Source organism: Coregonus lavaretus (genome assembly GCF_964263955.1).
Source record: "Coregonus lavaretus genome assembly, chromosome: 16".
NCBI classification, from domain to species: Eukaryota; Metazoa; Chordata; class Actinopteri; order Salmoniformes; family Salmonidae; genus Coregonus; species Coregonus lavaretus.
This window is the reverse complement of record NC_140003.1, coordinates 17571552-17593643: the sequence shown is the minus strand read 5'-3', so window position 1 is coordinate 17593643 and position 22092 is coordinate 17571552. Positions and strand designations below refer to the sequence as shown.

The 22092-nt window shown below is 40.8% G+C and overlaps 1 protein-coding gene across 1 annotated transcript in view; it reads left to right on the top strand.

Moving 5' to 3' along the window:
* LOC311143421 (glypican-6-like) overlaps positions 1–16952 on the top strand; it is a gene marked incomplete at both ends in the record, with an annotated part of 66497 nt that extends 49545 nt beyond the window's left edge. Inside the window, 3 exons of the mRNA XM_084179241.1 lie at positions 13050–13189; positions 16291–16466; positions 16735–16952. Of these exons, the coding sequence (XP_084035367.1) occupies positions 13050–13189; positions 16291–16466; positions 16735–16952 (534 nt within the window). The remainder of the gene's footprint in view (positions 1–13049; positions 13190–16290; positions 16467–16734) is intronic.
* Positions 16953–22092: the final 5140 nt, after the last annotated feature.

Below are 22092 nucleotides of genomic sequence, written 5' to 3'. Positions count from 1 at the left end.
TCTTGAAATTTTCCAGATTGACTGACCTTCATGTCTTAAAGTAATGATGGACTGTCTTTTGTCTTTGGTTATTTGAGCTGTTCTTGCCATAATATGGACTTGGTCTTTTACCAAATAGGGCTATCTTCTGTATATCTTATCTGGCGACAGCTCTGATGGACATTCCTGCAGTCAGCATGCCAATTGCACGCTCCATTTTGTTGTGACTAAACTGCACATTGTAGTGGTCTTTTATCATCCCCAGCACAAGGTGCACCTGTTTAATCAGCTTCTTGATATGCCACACTTGTCGGGTGGATGGATTATCTTGGCAAAGGAGAAATGCTCACTAACAGGGATGTAAACAAATGTGTGCACATTTGAGAGTAATAAGCTTTTTGTGCGTAGGGAAAATGTCTGGGATTAAATTTTTTTCAGCTGATGAAACATGGGACCAACGCTTTACATGTTTGTTTTTGTTCAGTTTATTGTTCTCCATATTTCGTCTCTTTCACTTCTCATTTTATATATTGTTATTTTGACCTGCACTGTTGGATTTTCACTGTACCCTGTACATGTGACTAATAAACTCAATCTAACGCTTGTAACGGCGTGCTTGTCGCACATGGCTAGTCGAACGCTGGACTCTTCATTGAGACAATGCCGGAACATCAATTTCTTAACTCACCCCAATGGTGGAACAAGCTCCGTCACGACGCCAGGACAGCGGAGTCACTCACCACCTTCCGGAGACATTTGAAACCCCACCTCTTTAAGGAATACCTGGGATAGGATAAAGTAATCCTTCTACCCCCCCCCCCCCCCCCCCCCCAAAAAAAAAATGTGTAAAGTGGTTATCCCACTGGCTATAGGGTGAATGCACCAATTTGTGAGTCGCTCTGGATAAGAGCGTCTGCTAAATGACGTAAATGTGCCCTTGAGCAAGGCACTTAACCCTAATTGCTCCTGTAAGTCGCTCTGGATAAGAGCGTCTGCTAAATGACTAAAATGTAATGTATACCACCTCTACCTTGTCACAACACAACTGATTGGCACAAACGCATTAAGAAGGAAAGAAATTCCACAAATTAACTTTTAAGAAGACACACCTGTTAATTGAAATGCATTCCAGGTGACTACCTCATGAAGCTGGTTGAGAGAATGCCAAGAGTATACAAGGTGTCATTGTACGCTGATGATTCATGTTTTCTTTTTTTAAATCCACAACTAGAATCACTCCACAGCCTCATAGAGGATCTAGATACATTTTCTAACCTCTCTGGATTACAACCAAATTATGACAAATGTACTATATTACGTATTGGATCAATAAAAAATAAAAAATGTACATTGCCATGTAGTTTACCAATAAAATGGTCTGATGGTGATGTGGATATACTCGGAATACATATCACAAAGGAAATAAATGATCTCACTTCAATAAATTATAATAAAAAGTTAGCAAAAATAGATAAGATCTTGCTACCATGGAAAGGTGAGTGCCTGTCAATTTGTGGAAGAATCACCCTGATTAACTCTTTAGTATTATCCCAGTTTACCTATTTGCTTATGGTCTTGCCTATGCCTAGCGAACAGTTTTTTTAATTATATGAGAAACAAATATTACATTTTATTTGGAACGGCAAGCCAGACAAAATTAAACGGGCCTATTTATATAATGAATATGAATTCGGAGGACAGAAATCATTAAATATTAAAGCATTAGACCTATCACTAAAAGCTTCAGTCATACAAAAGTTATAGCAAATTAGTAAGATTGTCTCACCCAATGTTCAAGAATGGCCTTTTTCCCTTTATTCAGATTACAACCACTCACTTTCAGTTATTTGAAAAGGAAATAATCTCCCAGATATCACTATTTCTAAAACAAGCCATAGAAAGTTGGTTGCAATTTCAATTTAATCCTCCAGAAACGACAGAACAAATAATGCAACAAATATTGTGGTTAAACTCAAATATACTAATTGACAAAAAATCTTTTTTTTTTGACAAATTTTTTTAAAAAAAGGTAAAATCTTTGTAAATGATATAATCGGTAGGACTGGTGGAGTTATGTCGCACATGCAGCTAACAAAAATATGCTCTACCCAAAATTACAACCAAATAACTGCAGCCTTACCGCAAAAATGGAAGAGGAAAGTGGAAGGAGGAGAAAGTAAGGAACTTGTCTGTCAGCCTTGCATTAAAGAACATAATTGGTTAAGGACAACTGTGATAAATAAAAAAGTATATCAGTTTCATTTAAGGACCAAAGGATTGACAGCCGTATAGATTGCAAAATAGTTGTGAAGAGATTTTTGACGTACCAATCCCATGGCATAGTGTTTATGAACTGATACGCAAAACGACACCGGATTCTAAACTTTGAATCTTTCAATTTAAATTATTATATACAATTCTTGCTACCTACAATGTGATTGTCTGGATATATATAAACATGGGGGATTGGAAGTGATGCAGACAATTACATTGATGGAAGTTACAATGTGCTAAGTTGTCATCAAGGCAAAGGGTGGCTACTTTGAAGAATCGCAAATATAAAATATATTTTGCTTTTTTTAAACTGTTTTGGTTACTACATGATTCCATATGTGTTATTTCATAGTTTTTATGTCTTTACTACTATTCTACAATGTAGAAAATAGTCATAATAAGGAAAAACCCTTGAATGAGTAGGTGTGTCCAAACTTTTGACTGGTACTGTACATGTAGATAGGGGAAAAACTGACTAGGCAATCAGGATAGACAATAAATAGAGTAGCAGCAGCGTTCGTGAAGTGTGTGAAAAGATTGTATGGAAAAGATTGTATGGATTCCACATTTGTTGAATAAATTACAGCAGTAACAGATACTGTAATAGGTGTTTTACCAACCTTGACAAAGGGCAGGGCTGTCAAATTCACCCCATGTCCCAGGTGTGAATCAGACTCTACACAGAGGGTTAGAATGATAACCCGCAGTGTTGCCCAATGGAGTAGCCTAGGGTCTGGATCTACTGTAGCAGGCTGAAATATCCCTGTTGCTGTGGATTCTGATGAGAGAAGAGTGTCTGGTGTCAACGTCATCCATTCCACCTCACTGTTGGTCAGAGTCAGACATATGGAGTATGGCAGGAGTTTGCTGCAGGGAGCAGACTCCTTGAGCTCTGTAATGTAATTGAGATGCAGCGAGAATATAGCATTCATATCAAATGAAAACCTATTTTAATGCAGGCAGTAGTGACTGTTGCCAGGGAAAATAGGTTGATCATGGAGTACTCTGCCCCTTGTGGTTTGTGAGGCCAGACCTTCTGTACAGTCTATGATTAGACTGAGCTCAGCCTGCACTCATTTAGTAGAGACTTGTGACTGAAGGATACTTTTTATATGCAGCAGTGATGACATCCTTTGTTATTCATTTAGAAACCCATAATTAACAGTTGATTCATCATCATAATGTACTTTGTAAGTGACATGGAACATGTGTACCTTTTAAAACTATATTTTCCAAATCCACATTAAAGACGCTCTGAGGAAGTGACATTTGCTTTAATTTAAAAAATGGAAAGAAAATATGTTTAATGAACGCAGTGCTGAATCAAGTTAGGGCCCTTTTTATATACAGTATCTCACCTCTGCAGTCTGACAGCCAATGGAAGTTGATATTAGGCACCTTAGTGATCATCCTGTAGACAGTTGACAGAGGTTGGTCTTGGGCCCCTGGCAGCATTGTAGAGCAGCCAGGAGGTTGACTTTGGCTTGAAAGCTGGTAACACGTCAGCTTTTGATCTGGAGATTGGCAAGGCCAACACAGATAGAAGGACAGAGGGAGAAAAAAAGTGATATGGCAAGGGTAATTTAATCAATGCACACAGATATAATAGGTGTATTTTTAACTACAAATGAAGACATAATTATCTGTATAAAATATTTGCTTATAGTATGGTAAAAAGCATTGTACTCTTGTAGCCTAGGTAGATGACAATCGTCTGTATTTGTCTATTCCGAACTACCCAATTATTTCCCACAATGAGCAAATATAGTGTGCATTGTAAGTTTGCTTTGGAACGTACTGCTTTGAATTTGAAGGCACTTTAGTTGATCCGAGTTTAAAAGTAAAGTCGTGATGTCCGCAGTATGACAGGTAGTGTGTGCGTTATTTACTGCGGCATTAGCACATGACTAATGATGTTTACAGCTGGATTAATCCCCAGTACTGCCTTTTACATCCATTAGTTAGACCTGCTGGTTTCCCATTGGTAATCCCCCTGCAGACAGCTGCAGACAGAGGGAGGGAGGGAGGGAGAGAGGGAGAGAGGGAGAGAGGGAGAGAGGGAGAGAGGGAGAGGCAGAAGGCTGGACTCTGCTGCAGAATTTGATCCTCTCTGTTTAATTTCATGTTTAATCTTCAATGTTTTCACACATTATTCCATCCAAACCATAGCACCTTTTTTTCATATCCTTTATGTGAAAAGATTTGTCGCAACGATATGTATTTCATTATGAATACAAACAAACATTGAGACTGGAAATGTCGTTTAAAGCTCAGAAAGCCTCAACCCCCAGCAATCCTGAAACAATTTCACATTTCCTAATTACTTTTTGCCCTGTTTGTCAGGTTCTGTGGCCATCCCTGCATAACGCTGCTTAGTGGCAGTCATTCTAAAGTAATCAGCAGGCACACGTCCTCTGGAGGTATTCTAAATATTCCGTCATTAGCCTAAAGGACTGCTCCGTGCTTTGAAGAGAGATGGATTATAGATGGCATGATGCATTAAACAGAATGTAGATATGAGTTCAGAAGCAGAAAGACAAGCCCATGCTCTTTCATAGGGTAGTCCTGGGTTGTTTAAAATGGAAAGACTCCACTGTGAGATTAGCTAGTCAAATACAGAAACTCTGAACAGTGCTCTATTGATGACTATTATGATATTCTCTATTGAATATCCTTGACATTATTACTAACATTATTTCTACAGTAATTTGTACCGTATTTATTTCCTCGACAGTGAATGCAAGTGTATAGGGTTGAAAGCTACCTATTAAACACACAGCTCATATAATGGCACATTTTCTTGTTCCTGTGGTGCGACATGTAATTTGTCTAAATGTTCATCAAAGTGACACATGAAAGGAAATGTCTTCATTCTGTCTTCATGGTGAACACTTCTCATGTCAGCATTACATTTACATTGTTTTGCATTTTAGTCATTTAGCAGACGCTCTTATCCAGAGTGACTTACATTAGTGCCCTGTGTTCTCTGTCTTGAAATACATCTAGATATTAACCATGGCTAATAACCATACCTTTAATGTCATTATCACCCAATCAGTGTGGATGGTGGTGGTGGATGTTAGAGTAAACAGAAAGTGTGATTAATTTCTGTGGAGTATTTTGATCTATTTCAACCACCTGCTGCTTGAAGGATGTTTGCGATGTTAGTTAGTAGATTTTTTTCAGGAGGTTTGGGATTTTAATGGGAATAACTCCTATTGTCTGACTGCTGTTTAGAGAGATGATCAAGGGAATGAACATAATCTCAGTTTCCTCTCTCTTCTCTCTCTCTCTCTCTCTGTCTCTTTATCTCTCTCTCGCTCTCTCATTCCCACTTTGTCTGTCTCTGTCTCAGTCATTCTGTCTTCCTCTCTCTGTGTCTCTCTTTCCTCCTTCTCTCTCTCTCCTTCTCTCTCTTAGTCTTTCTCTCTCTAATCTCCATATTCCCTTCTCATTGACACCCTGCACATAATGTACCTGTCTGTCAGTGCTGCTCAGCCTATGCACCCTCCACTTCCTATGCATACTAGAGAATTCAAATAAACTTCCTCCCCAGTAAAAGTGGCTCTATGGAGAGCTGAGATGATAAGGTTCTTTACATTCTGAGAATCTCTATGTATCTTTGCATGCTTTTTTACCTTGAAGATTATTTGTAACGATGCCTTGCAATATCTTGTAAACGTGTGAAGCATTTGCGTGTATATATAGACCTATGTAACTAATTTGTATTATCACTTGCTGGTGCAGATACTTCAATTCCCATGGCATATTAGCACAGCAAGAGGCAGCATAGTTTAAAGTGTGGCCTTGCTACATTAATGTAGAAGTATTAATTATGGATAGCATTTGCATGATCCATGCTTTTATTTTTTAGAGAATATTCGTGTGTGTGTGTGTGTGTGTGTGTGCGCGTGTGTGCGTGCGTGGATGTGGGTATACAATATACATTAATGTATCTATTATACACTGAGTGAACAAACCATTAGGAACTCCTGCTCTTTCCATAACACCTTCAGAAAGTATTCACACCCCTTGACATTTTCCAAATATTGTTGCGTTACAGCCTGAATTTATTTTTTACACTGGCCTACACACAATAACCCATAGTGTCTAAGTGGAAATATGTTTTTAGACATTTTTACAAATTAATAAAAAATGAAAAGCTGAAGTGTATTCAACCCCTTATGACAAGCCTAAATAAGTTCAGGAGTAAAAATGTACTTAACAAGTCTCATAATAAGTTGCATGGACTTATTAATAGTGTTTACCATGATTTTTGAATGACTACCTAATTTCTGTACCCCACACATACAATTACCCATAAGGTCCCTCATTCGAGCAGTGAATTTCAAACACAGATTCAACCACAAAGACCAGGGACTTTTTCCAATGCCTCTCAAAGAAGGGCACCTATTGGTAGATGGGTAAAAATTAAATTAAAAGTAGACATTGAATATTCCTCTGAGCACGGTGAAGTTATTAATTACACTTTGGATGGTTTATCAATACACCCAGTCACTACAATGATACAGGAGTCCTTCCTAACTCAGTTGCCGGAAAGGAAGGAAACCGCTCAGGGATTTCACCATGAGGCCAATGGTGACTTTAAAACCGTTACAGAGTTTAGTGGCTGTGATAGGAGAAAACGGAGGATCAATCAACAACATTGTAGTTACGCCATAATACTAACCTAAATGACAGAGTGAAAAGAAGGAAGCCTGTACAGAGTAAAAATATTCCAAAACATGCATTCTGTTTGCAATAAGGCTTTGAAGTAAAACTGCAAAAAATGTGGCTAAGAAATTAACTTTATGTCCTGAATATGTTTGGGGCAAATCCAACACAACACATCACTGAGTACCACTCCTCATATTGTCAAGCATGGTGGTGGCTGCATCATGTTATGGGTATGCTTGTCATCTGCAAGGACTAGCGAGATTTTTAGGATAAAAAGAAACGGAATAGAGCTAAGCACAGGCAAAATCCTAGAGGAAAACCTGGTTCAGTCTGCTTTCCAACAGACACTGGGAGTTGAATTCACCTTTCAGCGGGACAATAACCCAAAAAACACAAGGCCCAATATACACTGGAGTTGCTTACCAAGACAACATTGAATGTTTCTGAGTGGTCTAGTTACAGTTTTGACTTATATTGACTTGAAAATATATGGCAAGACTTTAAAATGGCTGTCTAGCAATGATCAACAACCAACTTGACAGAGCTTGAAGAATAAAAAAAGGTCAAATATTATACTATCCAGGTGTGGAAAGCTCTTAGAGTCTTACCCATTTACATTACATTTAAGTCATTTAGCAGACGCTCTTATTCAGAGCGACTTACAGTTAGTGCATACATTTTTTAAAATATATTTTTCATACTGGCCCCCCGTGCGAATCAAACCCACAACCCTGCTGTTGCAAATGCCATGCTCTACCAACTGAGTTACATCCCTGCCGGCCATTCCCTCCCACCCCATGGGTCTCCCGGTCGCGGCCGGCTACGACAGTGCCTGGATTCAAACCAGGATCTCTAGTGGCACAGCTAGCACTGTGATTCAGTGCCTTAGACCACTGCTCCACTCGGGAGACTCACAGCTGTAATTGCTGCCAAAGGTGATTGCAACATGTATTGACTTAGGGGTGTGAATACTTATGTAAATGAGATATTTAGAGAGAATTGCACTCTCTCTCTCTCTCTCTCTCTCTTTCTCACTTTCTCACTCACACACACCATACACACGCACTCCCTCAATTTCTAAGAGATGGAGTGCCATCTAGTGTTCATAGTGTACCATACTGCCACCCTGCCAGTATCAGCTTGTGGATGCAGTCTTCATACCATTTGATTTATTCATAGGGAATGCACAATAAAGAGGGGGACTCAGATTCAAAAACAGTTTATAGAAGTAAATTGCATTTGGTCGACTTATTTTTTAAAAGCACACTCTCCCTTCTCCTCTTTCTTTATTCTCACTCCTTTGGTGTGCTGAATGTATTTGAGATTGAGGTAGAAAAGTCAAATTCCATTTGGATTCCATTCAAAGTATATTTTCTCTCTCTGGAGATGGCCTTTGTTCACTCTGTAGGAATATCAGTTATATATTTAAATGTTAAGAATATGGGATATAAATAAATAAATATTTAATATGTATTCACTTATTTTGTTATGAAACTGAATTGTGAGAATGTATCACCCCTTAATATGATCAATGAGAATATCTAGCGACGTAAGTTAACACAACCTGTTAAATCTAGAGCCACGTCATAGTTTCATGATAATATAATTAAAGTCACATTAAACACAACTATTAATTATTATTTTTAAATACAGTGCATTCGGAAAGTATTCAGACCCCTTGCCTTTATCCACATTTTGTTACATTACAGCCTTATTCTAAAATGGATTTAATTATTTTTTTCCCTCATCAATTTACACACAATACCCCATAATGACAAAGCTAAAACTGTTTTTTAGAAGAAATGTTTGCAAGTGTATAAAAAATAAAAAAACGGAAATACCTTATTTACATAAATATTATACAACTTGATTGGAGTCCACCTGTAGTAAATTCAATTGATTGGACATGATTTGGAAAGGCACCCACTTGATTATATAATATCCCACAGTTGACAGTGCATGTCAGAGCAAAAACCAAGCCATAAGGTCAAAGTAATTGTCCGTAGAGCTCCGAGACACGATTGTGTCAAGGCACAGATCTGGGGAAGGGTACCAAAAACATTCTGCAGCATTGAAGGTCCCCAAGAACAGAGTGGCCTCCATCATTGTTAAATGGAAGAAGTTTGGAACCAGCAAGACTCTTCCTAGAGCTGGCTGCCTGGCCAAACTGAGCAATCAGGGGAGAAGGGCCTTGGACAGGGAGGTGACCAAGAACCCGATGGTCACTCTGACAGAGCTCTAGAGTTCCTCTGTGGAGTTGGGAGAACCTTCCAGAAGGACAACCATCTCTGCAGCACTCAAGCAATCAGGCCTTTATGGTAGAGTGGCCAGATGGAAGCCACTCCTCAGTAAAAGGCACATGACAGCCCGCTTGGAGTTTGCCAAAAGGCACCTAAAGGACTCTTAGACCTTGAGAAATAAGATTCTCTGGTCTGATGAAACCAAGATTAAACTCTTTGGCCTGAATGCCAAGCGTCACATCTGGAGGAAACCTGGCACCATCCCTACGGTGAAGCATGGTCGTAGCACCACCATGCTGTGGGGATGTTTTTCAGCGGCAGGGACTGGGAGACTAGTCAGGATTGAGGCAAAGATGAACGGAGCAAAGTACAGCGAGATCCTTCATGAAAACCTGCTCCAGAGTGCCCAGGACCTCAGACTGGGGCGAAGGGTCACCTTCCAACAGGACAACGACCCTAAGCACACAGCCAAGATAACACAGGAGTGGCTTCGGGATATGTCTCTGAATGTCCTTGAGTGGCCCAGCCAGAGCCCGGACTTGAACCCGATCGAACATCTCTGGAGAGACTTGAAAATAGCTGTGCAGCGACGGTCCCCATCCAACCTGACAGAGCTTGAGAAGATCTGCAGAGAAGAATGGGAGAAACTCCCCAAATACAGGTATTCCAAGCTTGTAGCATCATACCCAAGTAGACTTGAGGCTGTAATCGCTGCCAAAGGTGCTTCAACAAAGTATTGAGTAAAGGGTCTGAATACTTATGTAAATTAATTTAATTTTTATGAATTAGCAACAATTTCTAAAAACCTGTTTTTGCTTTCTCGTTATGGGGTATTGTGTGTAGATTGGGGGGGAGGAGAAACAATTTAATCAATTTTAGAATATGGATGTAACATAACAAAATGTGGAAAAAGGGAAGGGGTCTGAATACTTTCCGAATGCACTGTATATAAAGCTCAAGCCCACATTTCTTTCTCAAAGCTCTGTAAAGCAGACTGGCCAAAATGAATCTCTTGAATGTTCTTTTAAAACCATCCACCAACCAACACAGCCTCCCCTGTCTTCTCTAGCTGCACAGTACAGTACGTTTTATTCCTCAGATCACAAGGTAATCTGGGGCCACTATAGGGGAGGTATCGGAGTTGTGTCAGTCTAATCTCTGTGTTTGTTCATGGTGAGATCACATGGATCAATATTTCCCACTCCATCTTAGCTGATATAATGGAAGCTACACTACCGTTCAAAAGTTTGTGATCAATTTCCTTGTTTTCGAAAGAAAAGCAATTTTGTTGTCCATTAAAATAACATCAAATTGATCAGAAATACAGTGTAGACATTGTTAATGTTGTAAATGGCTATTGTAGCTGGAAACAAAGGCCCATTATCAAAACCCATCAGTCCTGTGTTCCAACGGCACGTTGTGTTTGCTAATCCAAGTTTGTCATTTTAAAAGGCTAATTGATCATTAGAAAACCCTTTTGCAATTATGTTAGCACAGCTGAAAACTGTTGTGCTGATTAAAAAAGCAATAAAACTGGCCTTCTTGAGACTAGTTGAGTATCTGGAGCATCAGCAATTGTGGGTTCGATTACAGGCTCAAATAGCCAGAAACAAGCTTTTCTTCTGAAACTCGTCAGTCTATTCTTGTTCTGAGAAATGAAGGCTATTCCATGCGAGAAATTGCCAAGTAACTGAAGATCTCGTACAACGCTGTGTACTACTCCCTTCACAGAACAGCGCAAACTGGCTCTAACCAGAATAGAAAGAGGAGTGGGAGGCCCAGTGCACAACTGAGCAAGAGGACAAATACATTAGAGTGTCTAGTTTGAGAAACAGACGCCTCACAGGTCCTCAACTGGCAGCTTCATTAAAAACACCAGTCTCAACGTCAACAGTGAAGAGGCGACTCCGGGATGCTGACCTTCTAGGCAGAGTTGCAAAGAAAAAGCCATATCTCAGACTGGCCAATAAAAATAAAAGATTAAGATGGGCAAAAGAACACAGACACTGGACAGAGGAAGATTGGAAAAAAGTGTTATGGACAGACGAATCGAAGTTTGAGGTGTTCGGATCACAAAGAATAACATTTGTGAGACGCAGACCAAATGAAAAGATGCTGGAGAAGTGCTTGATGCCATCTGTCAAGCATGGTGGAGGCAATGTGATGGTCTGGGGGTTCTTTGGTGGTGGTAAAGTGGGAGATTTGTACAGGGTAAACGGGATCTTAAAGAAGGAAGGCTATCACTCCATTTTGCAACGCCATGCCATACCCTGTGGACGGCGCTTGATTGGAGCCAATTTCCTTCTACAACAGGACAATGACCCAAAGCACAGCTCCAAACTATGCAATAACTATTTAGGGAAGAAGCAGTCAGCTGGGATTCTGTCTATAATGGAGTGGCCAGCACAGTCACCGGATCTCAACCCTATTGAGCTGTTGTGGGAGCAGCTTGACCGTATGGTACGTAAGAAGTGCCCATCAAGCCAATCCAACTTGTGGGAGGTGCTTCAGGAAACATGGTGTGAAATCTCTTCAGATTACCTCAACAAATTGACAACTAGAATGCCAAAGGTCTGCAAGGATGTAATTGCTGCAAATGGAAGATTATTTGACGAAAGCAAAGTTTAATAAAAATCATTATTTCTAACCTTGTCAATGACTACATTTCCTATTAATTTTGCTATATTTCCTATTCAAACTCATTTCATTTATGTTTTCATGGAAAACAAGGACATTTCTAAGGGACCCCAAACTTTTGAACGGTAGTGTATATTATACAGATATACAGATATTAGTATGTTGCTTGATGTTTATGGTTGTGTCTCAAGACAGTGGTTGTGTCTCAAATGGCACCCTATTCCTTACATGTTGCACTACTTTTGACCAGAGTCCTATGGGGCCTGGTCGAAAGTAGTGCACTACATAGGGAATAGGGTGCCATTTGGGATGCACACTATTGTATCCCAGAAGAATTGAATCTTAGTGCAGTCAGTTGTGTGGTTTAGTGAAACATGGCCAGTGATGTTAGTGCACTGAGTGGTATCTTGACCCCTCTGGGCAGCAGCATCAGAGCAGCTAACATGCTTTGGCATCCGTGTGACAGGATTAACACATCAAAAGCAGTGGCAGTGGCCTACAGCAGCGACCCCACTGTCAGTACCACACCTTTCATGTTCAACTACAGGTTCACTACAATGTCCCCTGCTGCTCACAACGTGACAAGGGGAGACAGATAAGGGGGACACCCTGACGTTATCAGGTTTCCCTTCAACTTCTGTGAAAGACGTAAATCCCAAAATGTTAAAACAACATCCAGGTTTATGGTGCAAGTCGCCAGGCATGTTGTGGTTGTGATGTGTGGTTGCTAGGTAAATGTGTCTGAGGAGGACTGTGGGGTGCTGGTCTGGACTTTTCTCAACATCAGTATTCATCTTTTATGTTCTCTATAGGGCACAGCTTCAGTGTCTCCTTGAGCTATGAGTGAAATTGATTTTTAAATGTGTTTCCTCTCAGAATGTACACTCACAATTTGACCATTATTTTAGCTGCAATATCTGTGTTCAATGTCGTGATAAAGTGTCTAGTGTACACTCCAGTCTTTCTCCCAAAAGGAAGTATCACTCAAGTATAAACTTCAGTCTTTCTACCAATATGAAGTATCACTCGATGATGAGGTTATGGACCGTTGAGTCTCATACCCCAGTCCCCTGTAGCTCAGTTGGTAGAGCATGGCGCTTGCAACGCCAGGGTTATGGGTTCGATTCCCACGGGGGGCCAGTATGAAAAATGTATGCACTCACTAACTGTAAGTCGCTCTGGATAAGAGTGTCTGCTAAATGATTAAAATGTAATTAATCTCACCTTACTTCACATGCTCAGGTGATTGACATCAAGGAGAAACTGAAGCTGTTCAAGAAGTTGTGGTCCAACCTGCCTGAGGACATCTGCCAGCCACACAGGGTGACAGCAGGGAATGCCACTGATGACGACCAGTGTTGGAATGGGCACACCAAGGGCAGGTAAGACTGGACTACAGAAATCTTTAATCGCACCCAATCACCGGCTGCTTACCCTGAACACTTAGGTAAACTAGTACTAAATTACTTCCATTATATGTCTGATCCCGGAATTAAGAACCTCTCAGATTATGTATTTTGCACTGACCCAAATACAACAGCTAGCTGTTGGAGAGCCTTGACATTTCTGGTAGAGGCATTGCAAAACAAGTGGAAGACAAAATTTGCTGTGCACTCCAAAGTCCTCCAAGGAGTTGGGAAACATAAAAGCGTCAGAGCCAAACTGAGCCTTCCCTGGAGAGGGCCTTTAATGTTTGTTTTAATTTGCTTTGATGTCTTTTTATAACCAGCATGATGCCCCGTTGCTGGAACTAATTGCATTAGCAGCCAAAGTGTTTGACAATTGAAGTTAAATGCTGATTTGTCCCAAAAGGGGAGACTAATAAACTACTGTTATTAAAAGTCATAATCCAACTTTAACATGTGCATATTGACTACTTGCTGGGTGACTTCACTTGAATAATAATAGCATAGCTCATTTATGTTTCTCATTCAGTCATTTTTAATATAATATTTAGGAGTTTCCTATGTGTATGCTAATTACATAGAGGTTGCATTTACATTGACATTTACATCATTTAGCAGACGCTCTTATCCAGAGCGACTTACAAATTGGTGCATTCAACTTATGATAGCCAGTGGGACAACCACTTTTTTTTTCTTCTTTTTTTTTTATTGGGGGGGTAGGGGAGGGAGGTGTAGAAGGATTACTTTTATACTATTCCAGGTATTCCTTAAAGAGGTAGGGTTTCAAGTGTCTCCGGAAGGTGGTCAGTGACTCCGCTGTCCTAGCGTCGTGCGGGAGCTTGTTCCACCATTGGGGTGCCAGAGCAGCGAATAGCTTTGACTGGGCTGAGCGGGAACTGTGCTTCATTCTAGAATTGTGATTGTGTGTGTTTCACAGGAAGTTGGTGGCACCTTATTTGGGGAGAACAGGCTCGTGGTAATGGCTGGAGCGGTTTCCATGTATTGGATGCCATTCCATTTGCTCCGTTCCAGCCATTATTGTGATCCGTCCTCCCCTCAGCAGCCTCCTGTTGTGTGTTTCCTACTGAACATCTGTTCCCTGTCTTTCTTGATATGCCATGTTGTCTTGTATAAACATACTTCCCCTACTGGTTAGCCCTGGTTTAACACCCAAGGTTGAGATAGAAACATAACTAAACATTCTGAGGCAGGGGAGGCTGGTGGGAAGAGCTATAGGAGGACAGGCTCACTGTAATCGCTGGAATGGAATGAATGGAACAGTATTAAACACATCAAACATATGGAAACCACATGTTTGACTCCTTTCCAATTATTCCATTCCAGCCATTACAATGAGCCCATCCTCCTATAGCTCCTCCCACCAGCCTCCACTGTTCTGAGGGCGCTGCTGTGGCAAGCATCAGTTTTGTTCTACTTACTGAGCAATACAACCTGTGATAGGTCTTGTGGGTATTCCAAGGATAATAGATTGGCAGACAGATTTTTACACTGGTAAATGGTAGGGAATAATATTTTTGTAACAGCTCAATGTCTATTGTTTGTGAGTTTAGTATTTGTTGTTTTGATGCCCAAGAGGTCCTGATTTCAACTATGACTCATACAAAAAGTGTACTTCTTGGTTAGTTGTTATCCGAAGCTGTCAGACTTTCAGAGTAGCACGGATAGGTGGATGTAGGAAAACAAAGTTAGTATTGGAGATGAAACATAACATAGCACAGCCCTTTGTGGGTGGCAGTGGCTACTGTGTTGTGAAATAAACAGAAAGTGACCTCTGTAATATTCTCCAGGGTGAAATATCTTGCAGGGTGTAAACACATTCCGAGGCAGTTCAAGAGTTCACTCTACTCACCCTGGTCACCCCTGACAGACCTGTGCTAGTCATGCCTGTCAGAAGGAGAGCAGAGGACAGAAAAACATGGTAGAGAGCTACATGGAGGGTCCAGCCTTTGTCTCTGTCCTTTCTTATTCAACTGGTGGGTGCAGAGCCCACAGCCTCGGTTGTGGAGAATTCTGTGTAACAGACACAGCATGCAGGGGAGGCCAGACCAGACTTTAAACCCTCTAGAGTCTAAGCCCTGTCTAAACTGGGGGGTGGGGGTGGGGTTCTAATCCAACATATGGAATTGTTTTAAGTTGGTCGTACCAAGGACCATTTAGCTATTTGATTTAGAATTTTAAGACCCCTTAATGTATCAAAAAAATATATAAAACAATTATTTGATGAAACATTGAATTTGGCATTACTGCTATTAGACAATAGAAACGAGTTGAATAACAGATGAACTACATGGAACAACAGATAGCCCCCCAAAATAATCTAAAGGAAGTTTGTTCTGAAGTGTCTGTCCTATATCTGAGAGATATAAGAAAATCAGGAAACTATTTGTAAGTATTTTTTTACATGTATTTTATCCCCTTATTTTAGGCACTAAACTATCTCCATTAATACTGTACTTCCATTCATTTTTTAAACTGGTACCGGGGACCTTCACACGACATATTAGTGTGTAGCCCAAACCGTTCTGACGCTACAGACAGAAGTTGGCAGAAGAGGCTGTACAGACTTCAGACAAGTCTTGTGAGGCTTGTGGCCAAACCGTTCGGACGATACAGATGTTTTCGTGAGAAGATCCCTTTTTCTGGATGTCTCATGGTCTGACAAACACCGCTCTAGCTCTACCACCTTTCACTGCAGATGCGGAAGGCTAATATCGGCGGATGCGGTGGATTGAAACCCAGCCCATGCAAAGATATCTCTAGCTTAAACAGATGGATTTTGATGGGGATTTTTGTATTATCTTAATTGATTTCCACGGGGCTGCGGAAATTGTAGGCTAAGGGTTAATGAGGCTGTCGAGTGTCATTAACCGCTCTGGCATTACTCCTCAGTGTGTTGCTTCAATGTTCTGCTAATTGCCTAATGAATTGGTTTCCCTCGGTGTGCTTAAGACATGATTTTTATGAAAAACAGTTTCAGGGGATTTCAGTGGTAACTATGGTAACTCTTTATAGTACATATGAAATGATAAGGCATCTTTTTTTGTCCTGCCTGGCAGGTATTTCCCGGAGGTTATGAAAGACGGATTGACCAATCAGGTGAATAACCCAGAGGTGGGCGTGGACATCACCAGGCCGGACACGTTCATTCGCCAGCAGATCATGGCTCTGAGAGTGATGACAAACAAGTTAAAAAATGCCTACAATGGCAATGATATCTACTTTCAAGACTCAAGTAAGTAACACTCCACACATTTTTTTAAATATATATTATATTGTTAAGAAATACTATAGCCATACAGTTTTTCCCAGTATACCTACCGTATTTGTATTTGAAAAAAAATTGTTTGTTTTTGTAGTTATACTAATTGTTTCTGTATTCATGTGGTCACTTCAACATTGAAAGTGTATTTTAAATCAATATTCCTCTCTCTGTCAGTTCCTCTCTCTGTATATTTATTGACTGCTTACTGTGCCCTCTGTCTTCCTGTGCTGTTGTCCAGGTGACGAGGGCAGTGGCTCGGGCAGTGGCAGCGGCTGCACAGAGGCCTGCGTCACTGAGTTTGTCTTTGCCAGCACCGAGGCACCGGTGGTGGGAGCGGACCGGAGCGGGAGTGGACCAGTGGAGGATTCAGCAGCAGCCACACACCCTGCCCCCTCAGCAGCCCTGCCGGCCAGCCTGGCTCTCTCAGCCCTGGTACTGCACAGGCTATGGAGATAATGCTAGGGGAACTCACCCAACGTGGACAGAAGGATCTCTCTTTACGCTGTGTTTTTCTACTCAAGCAGACTGGAGCTACAGTCAAGCAGACAGTATTCAGGCAGCCTTGGCCTCTCGGATAGATAGAGGGGTCTTCTCTGCTCTGGAGACAGCAGTCATGCATCCTGGATCCCCCTTCCTCCTCCCAAAATGTCTGGTCATTGGTGCCATCCTTAGGCAGGACTTCACATGACTCCCGTCACTCCAAGATATAAACAGATGATCCACCGTCAAACATTGTTCAAGAAGCCCAAAGGAATTACTTTATTCTGGCATAAGGCAGATGTTATTAGGTCTCCATGAGAAAAAGTAATTGCACTTTTGGTCTATTTTTTTTATGCTATAGAAGATTATTATGTTGTACCACTGTGGGACTGTGGAGAGGTTGCACCAAGAGGTGATCAGAAGTTAGAACTAGAACGTCTACTATGGTATAAGGTGATCTCAGCTGGCAGGTATTTTACTTGTTGACAGGTCAGCAGTGTAGTTCTTCATGCATAAAACAAACGCGAGTACCCCAAAATCACAGGAAAATACCATAGATGCAGTAAGGCTTTCCCATTAATTGTTGATTTCTTCCTTGGTTCATCTGCTTTAAATATTATTGATTCTTTTTCTACATTGACAGAAAATGATACATATGAAACATGTTTAATGATAATCAGGTAAAGTAAGATATTGTATAACTCATACACTACATTTACAAAGGTATGTGGACAGCCCTTCAAATTAGTGGATTTGGCTATTTCAGCCACACCCGTTGCTGACAGGTGTATAAAATCGAGCAAACACCCATGCAATCTCTGTAGAAAAACATTGGCAGTAGAATGGCCTTACTGAAGAGTTCAGTGACTTTCAACGTGGCACTGTCATAGGATGCCACCTTTCCAACAAGTCACTTTGTCAAATCTCTGCCCTGCTAGAGCTGCCCTGGTCAACTGTACGTTCTGTTATTGTGACGTGGAAACGTCTAGGAGCAACAACTGCTCAGACGCGAAGTGGTAGGCCACACAAGCTCACAGAACGGGACCATCGAGTGCTGAAGCACGTAGCGCGTAAAAATTGTCTGTCCTCAGTTGCAACACTCACTACCGAGTTCCAAACTGCCTCTAGAAGCAATGTCAGCACAAGAACTGTTAGTCGGGAGCTTCATGAAATGGGTTTCCATGGCCTAGCAGCCACACACAAGCCTAAGATCACCATGCGCAATGCCAAGCGTCGGCTAGAGTGGTGTAAAGCTCGCCGCCATTGGACTCTGGAGCAGTGGAAACGCGTTCTCTGGAGTGATGAATCACGCATCACCATCTGGCCGTTCGACGAATCTGGGTTTGGCAGATGTCAGGAGAATGCTACCTGCCCGAATGCATAGTACCAACTGTAAAGTTGGGTGGAGGAGGAATAATGGTCTGGGGCTGTTTTTCATGGTTGGGGCTAGGCCTCTTGGTTCCAGTGAAGGAAAATCTTAACGCTACAGCATACAATGACATTCTAGATGATTCTGTGCTTCCAACTTTGTGGCAACCATTTGGGGAAGGCCCTTTCCTGTTTCAGCATGGCAATGCCCCCGTGCACAAAGCAAGGTCAATAAAGAAATGGTTTGTCGAGTTCGGTGTGGAAGAACTTGACTGTCCTGCACAGAGCCCTGACCTCAACTCTATCAAACTCCTTTTGGATGAATTGGAACGCCGACTGCGAGCCAGGCCTAATTGCCCAACATCAGTGCCCGACCTTACTAATGCTCTTGTGGCTGAATGGAAGCAAAGGGGGGACCAATTCCATATTAATGCCCATGATTTTGGAATGAGATTTTTGACGAGCAGGTGTCAACATACTTTTGGTCCTGTAGTGTATCTAATATGAGTTTTTATCATTTACTGCATTCTGTTCTTTTGAGTGCATATGTTATCATACCACAATTAACCTCATCAGAAAGATTGCCTTAGGTTATGTTATATGGTGATATCCACTATGTCAGATTTTCCCATAATTGGATAGAATAAAAGAATGGCCAACCATTTAGAAAGGATCGGCCTGCATTTTTGGTGCGAGGTTATATTTGTAATATCCTCAGATATTAACCTTTACCTGAAAACTCAGGATTGAAATGTTTTCAATGTTAATTCAACTTTTTTTTAAACTGCACATGCTTAACTTCATAAGCATATGTTCATCTAGTGTTTTCATTACCTGCAATGTGATGTCTTTAACTTCCCATCTGTCATTATGAAGGCACATTTAGATACAGTATGACACCATGTTCTAACAATTCTAGCAAGCTTCTTATGAACTAAATTAGCTGTTTGAGGCCCTCAGATTTCCAGATTTCCATCATGTATTGACAAGATCATTCATTGATCCGTTTTATGGAAGATACATGTGCAGTTAAAGTTAATGCACTTAAATATCTCTAATGTCAAGTGAGCTAATGTCAACATCTGTATTTACCTGTAACCACTAATGTCTTTATAATTCATAAGTAGATCTGATGAAATTACAGTACACATAACATTGATTCAAACCAAATGTTGTTTATATGTAGTTATTCATTACTGAAAACAGGAGAGAACGAATGAGGATCAAGAGGAGATGACGTGCCAAATTGTAGTAGGTAAAAACATAGCACATTGAAGACTAAAAATGCCAAAGGCAAAAAAGGCCCCTGCATTTATCTCTGGCGCCTGAGTGGTTCTGTCTGCGGAGACAGGCTCAAAGCCGACCACAGCCACCTGTGAAATGAGAATCTTAGAATGTAGAGAGTGTCTGGACAGGGTTGAATGCTCCAGTGAGGATAGGCAGTAGAGCGTACCGACAGAGACTGGGAAAAGATCGGCATTACTGAAGGGGGCGTACTGTATTTCCCCCCTCAAACGCTAGCCAACAAACCAGTCTCAAGAAGTATAGTGTTCTCAGAGGGCCGGCCGGTCAACTCAGTAAACCACAATGGCCAGCTAAGCTAAGCATACATATCAAGGGAGTTAGCCAGTATTATATTAATATCCTTCATCTCTTATTGGACTTGTTGCAGCATATCAATTGTGAGCTTGCTTCGTTGCCTCTTGATAAACCAGTATTAGTGTTCACCTTGTATGAATGTAAGGCAAATGATGATGATGTGCAAAATAATGGAGAACAAAACAGTTTGTCTCTTTGTCAGTGTGTCCTTAAAATAAGATTCTTTATTATGAATAATGATCTCGCAGGATGCAGATTTTATTTTTTTGTATTATTGCACTTTTAATGGTAATATTTTTGCTATATTTTGTCTTGTATGTTTATGGATCAGCAAAAGTAATGTAAAAAACAAACGTTTCAGAAACGTTATTCATCAACATTTCGTACAATCAAATGCATTCTATTATAACAAAAGAAATAAGATCATGATAATATCTTGCTTGGAGTTGGAAAACTGTTTCAAGCCAATACAGTGCCTTGCAAAGGTATTCGTCCCTCTTGACATTTTTCCTATTTTGTTGCATTACAACCTGTAATTTAAATGGATTTTTATTTTGATTTAATGTAATGGACATACACAAAATAGTCCAAATTGGTGAAGTAAAATGAAAAAAATAACTTGTTTAAAAAAATTATAAATAATAAATAACGGAAAAGTGGTGCGTGCATATGTATTCACCCCCTTTGCTATGAAGCCCCTAAATAAGATCTGGTGCAACCAATTCAGAAGTCACATAATTAGTTAAATAAAGTCCACCTGTGTGCAATCTAAGTGTCACATGATCTCAGTATATACAGTTGAAGTCGGAAGTTTACATACACCTTAGCCAAATACATTTAAACTCAGTTTTTCACAATTCCTGAGTTTTAATCCTAGAAAGAATTCCCTGTCTTAGGTCAGTTAGGATCACCACTTTATTTTAAGAATGTGAAATGTCAGAATAATAGTAGAGAGAATGATTTATTTTAGCTTTTATTTCTTTCATCACATTCCCAGTGGGTCAGAAGTTTACATACACTCAATTAGTATTTGGTAGCATTGCCTTTAAATTGTTTAACTTGGGTCAAATGTTTCGGTAGCCTTCCACAAGCTTCCCACAATAAGTTGGGTGAATTTTGGCCCATTGAGCTGGTGTAACTGAGTCAGGTTTGTAGGCCTCCTTGCTCGCACACACTTTTTCAGTTCTGGCCACACATTTTCTATAGGATTGAGGTCAGGACTTTGTGATGGCCACTCCAATACCTTGACTTTGTTGTCCTTAAGCAATTTTGCCACAACTTTGGAAGTATGCTTGGGGTCATTGTCCATTTGGAAGACCCATTTGAGACCAAGCTTTAACTTCCTGACTGATGCTTCAATATATCCACATAATTTTCCTTCCTCATGATGCCATCTATTTTGTGAAGTGCACCAGTCCCTCCTGCAGCAAAGCACCCCCACAGCATGATGCTGCCACCCCCATTCTTCACGGTTGGGATGGTGATCTTCGGCTTGCAAGCCACCCCATTTTTCCTCCAAACATACAGTGAGGGAAAAAAGTATTTGATCCCCTGCTGATTTTGTACGTTTGCCCACTGTCAAAGACATGATCAGTCTATCATTTTAATGGTAGGTTTATTTGAACAGTGAGAGACAGAATAACAACAAAAAAATCCAGAAAAACCCATGTCAAAATGTTATAAATTGATTTTCATTTTAATGAGGGAAATATGTATTTGACCCCTCTGCAAAACATGACTTAGTACTTGGTGGCAAAACCCTTGTTGGCAATCACAGAGGTCAGACGTTTCTTGTAGTTGGCCACCAGGTTTGCACACATCTCAGGAGGGATTTTGTCCCAATCCTCTTTGCAGATCTTCTCCAAGTCATTAAGATTTCGAGGCTGACGTTTGGCAACTCGAACCTTCAGCTCCCTCCACAGATTTTCTATGGGATTAAGGTCTAGAGACTGGCTAGACCACTCCAGGACCTTAATGTGCTTCTTCTTGAGCCACTCCTTTGTTGCCTTGGCCGTGTGTTTTGGGTCATTGTCATGCTGGAATACCCATCCACGACCCATTTTCAATGGGAAGGAGGTTCTCACCCAAGATTTGACGGTACATAGCCCCGTCCATCGTCCCTTTGATGCGGTGAAGTTGTCCTGTCCCC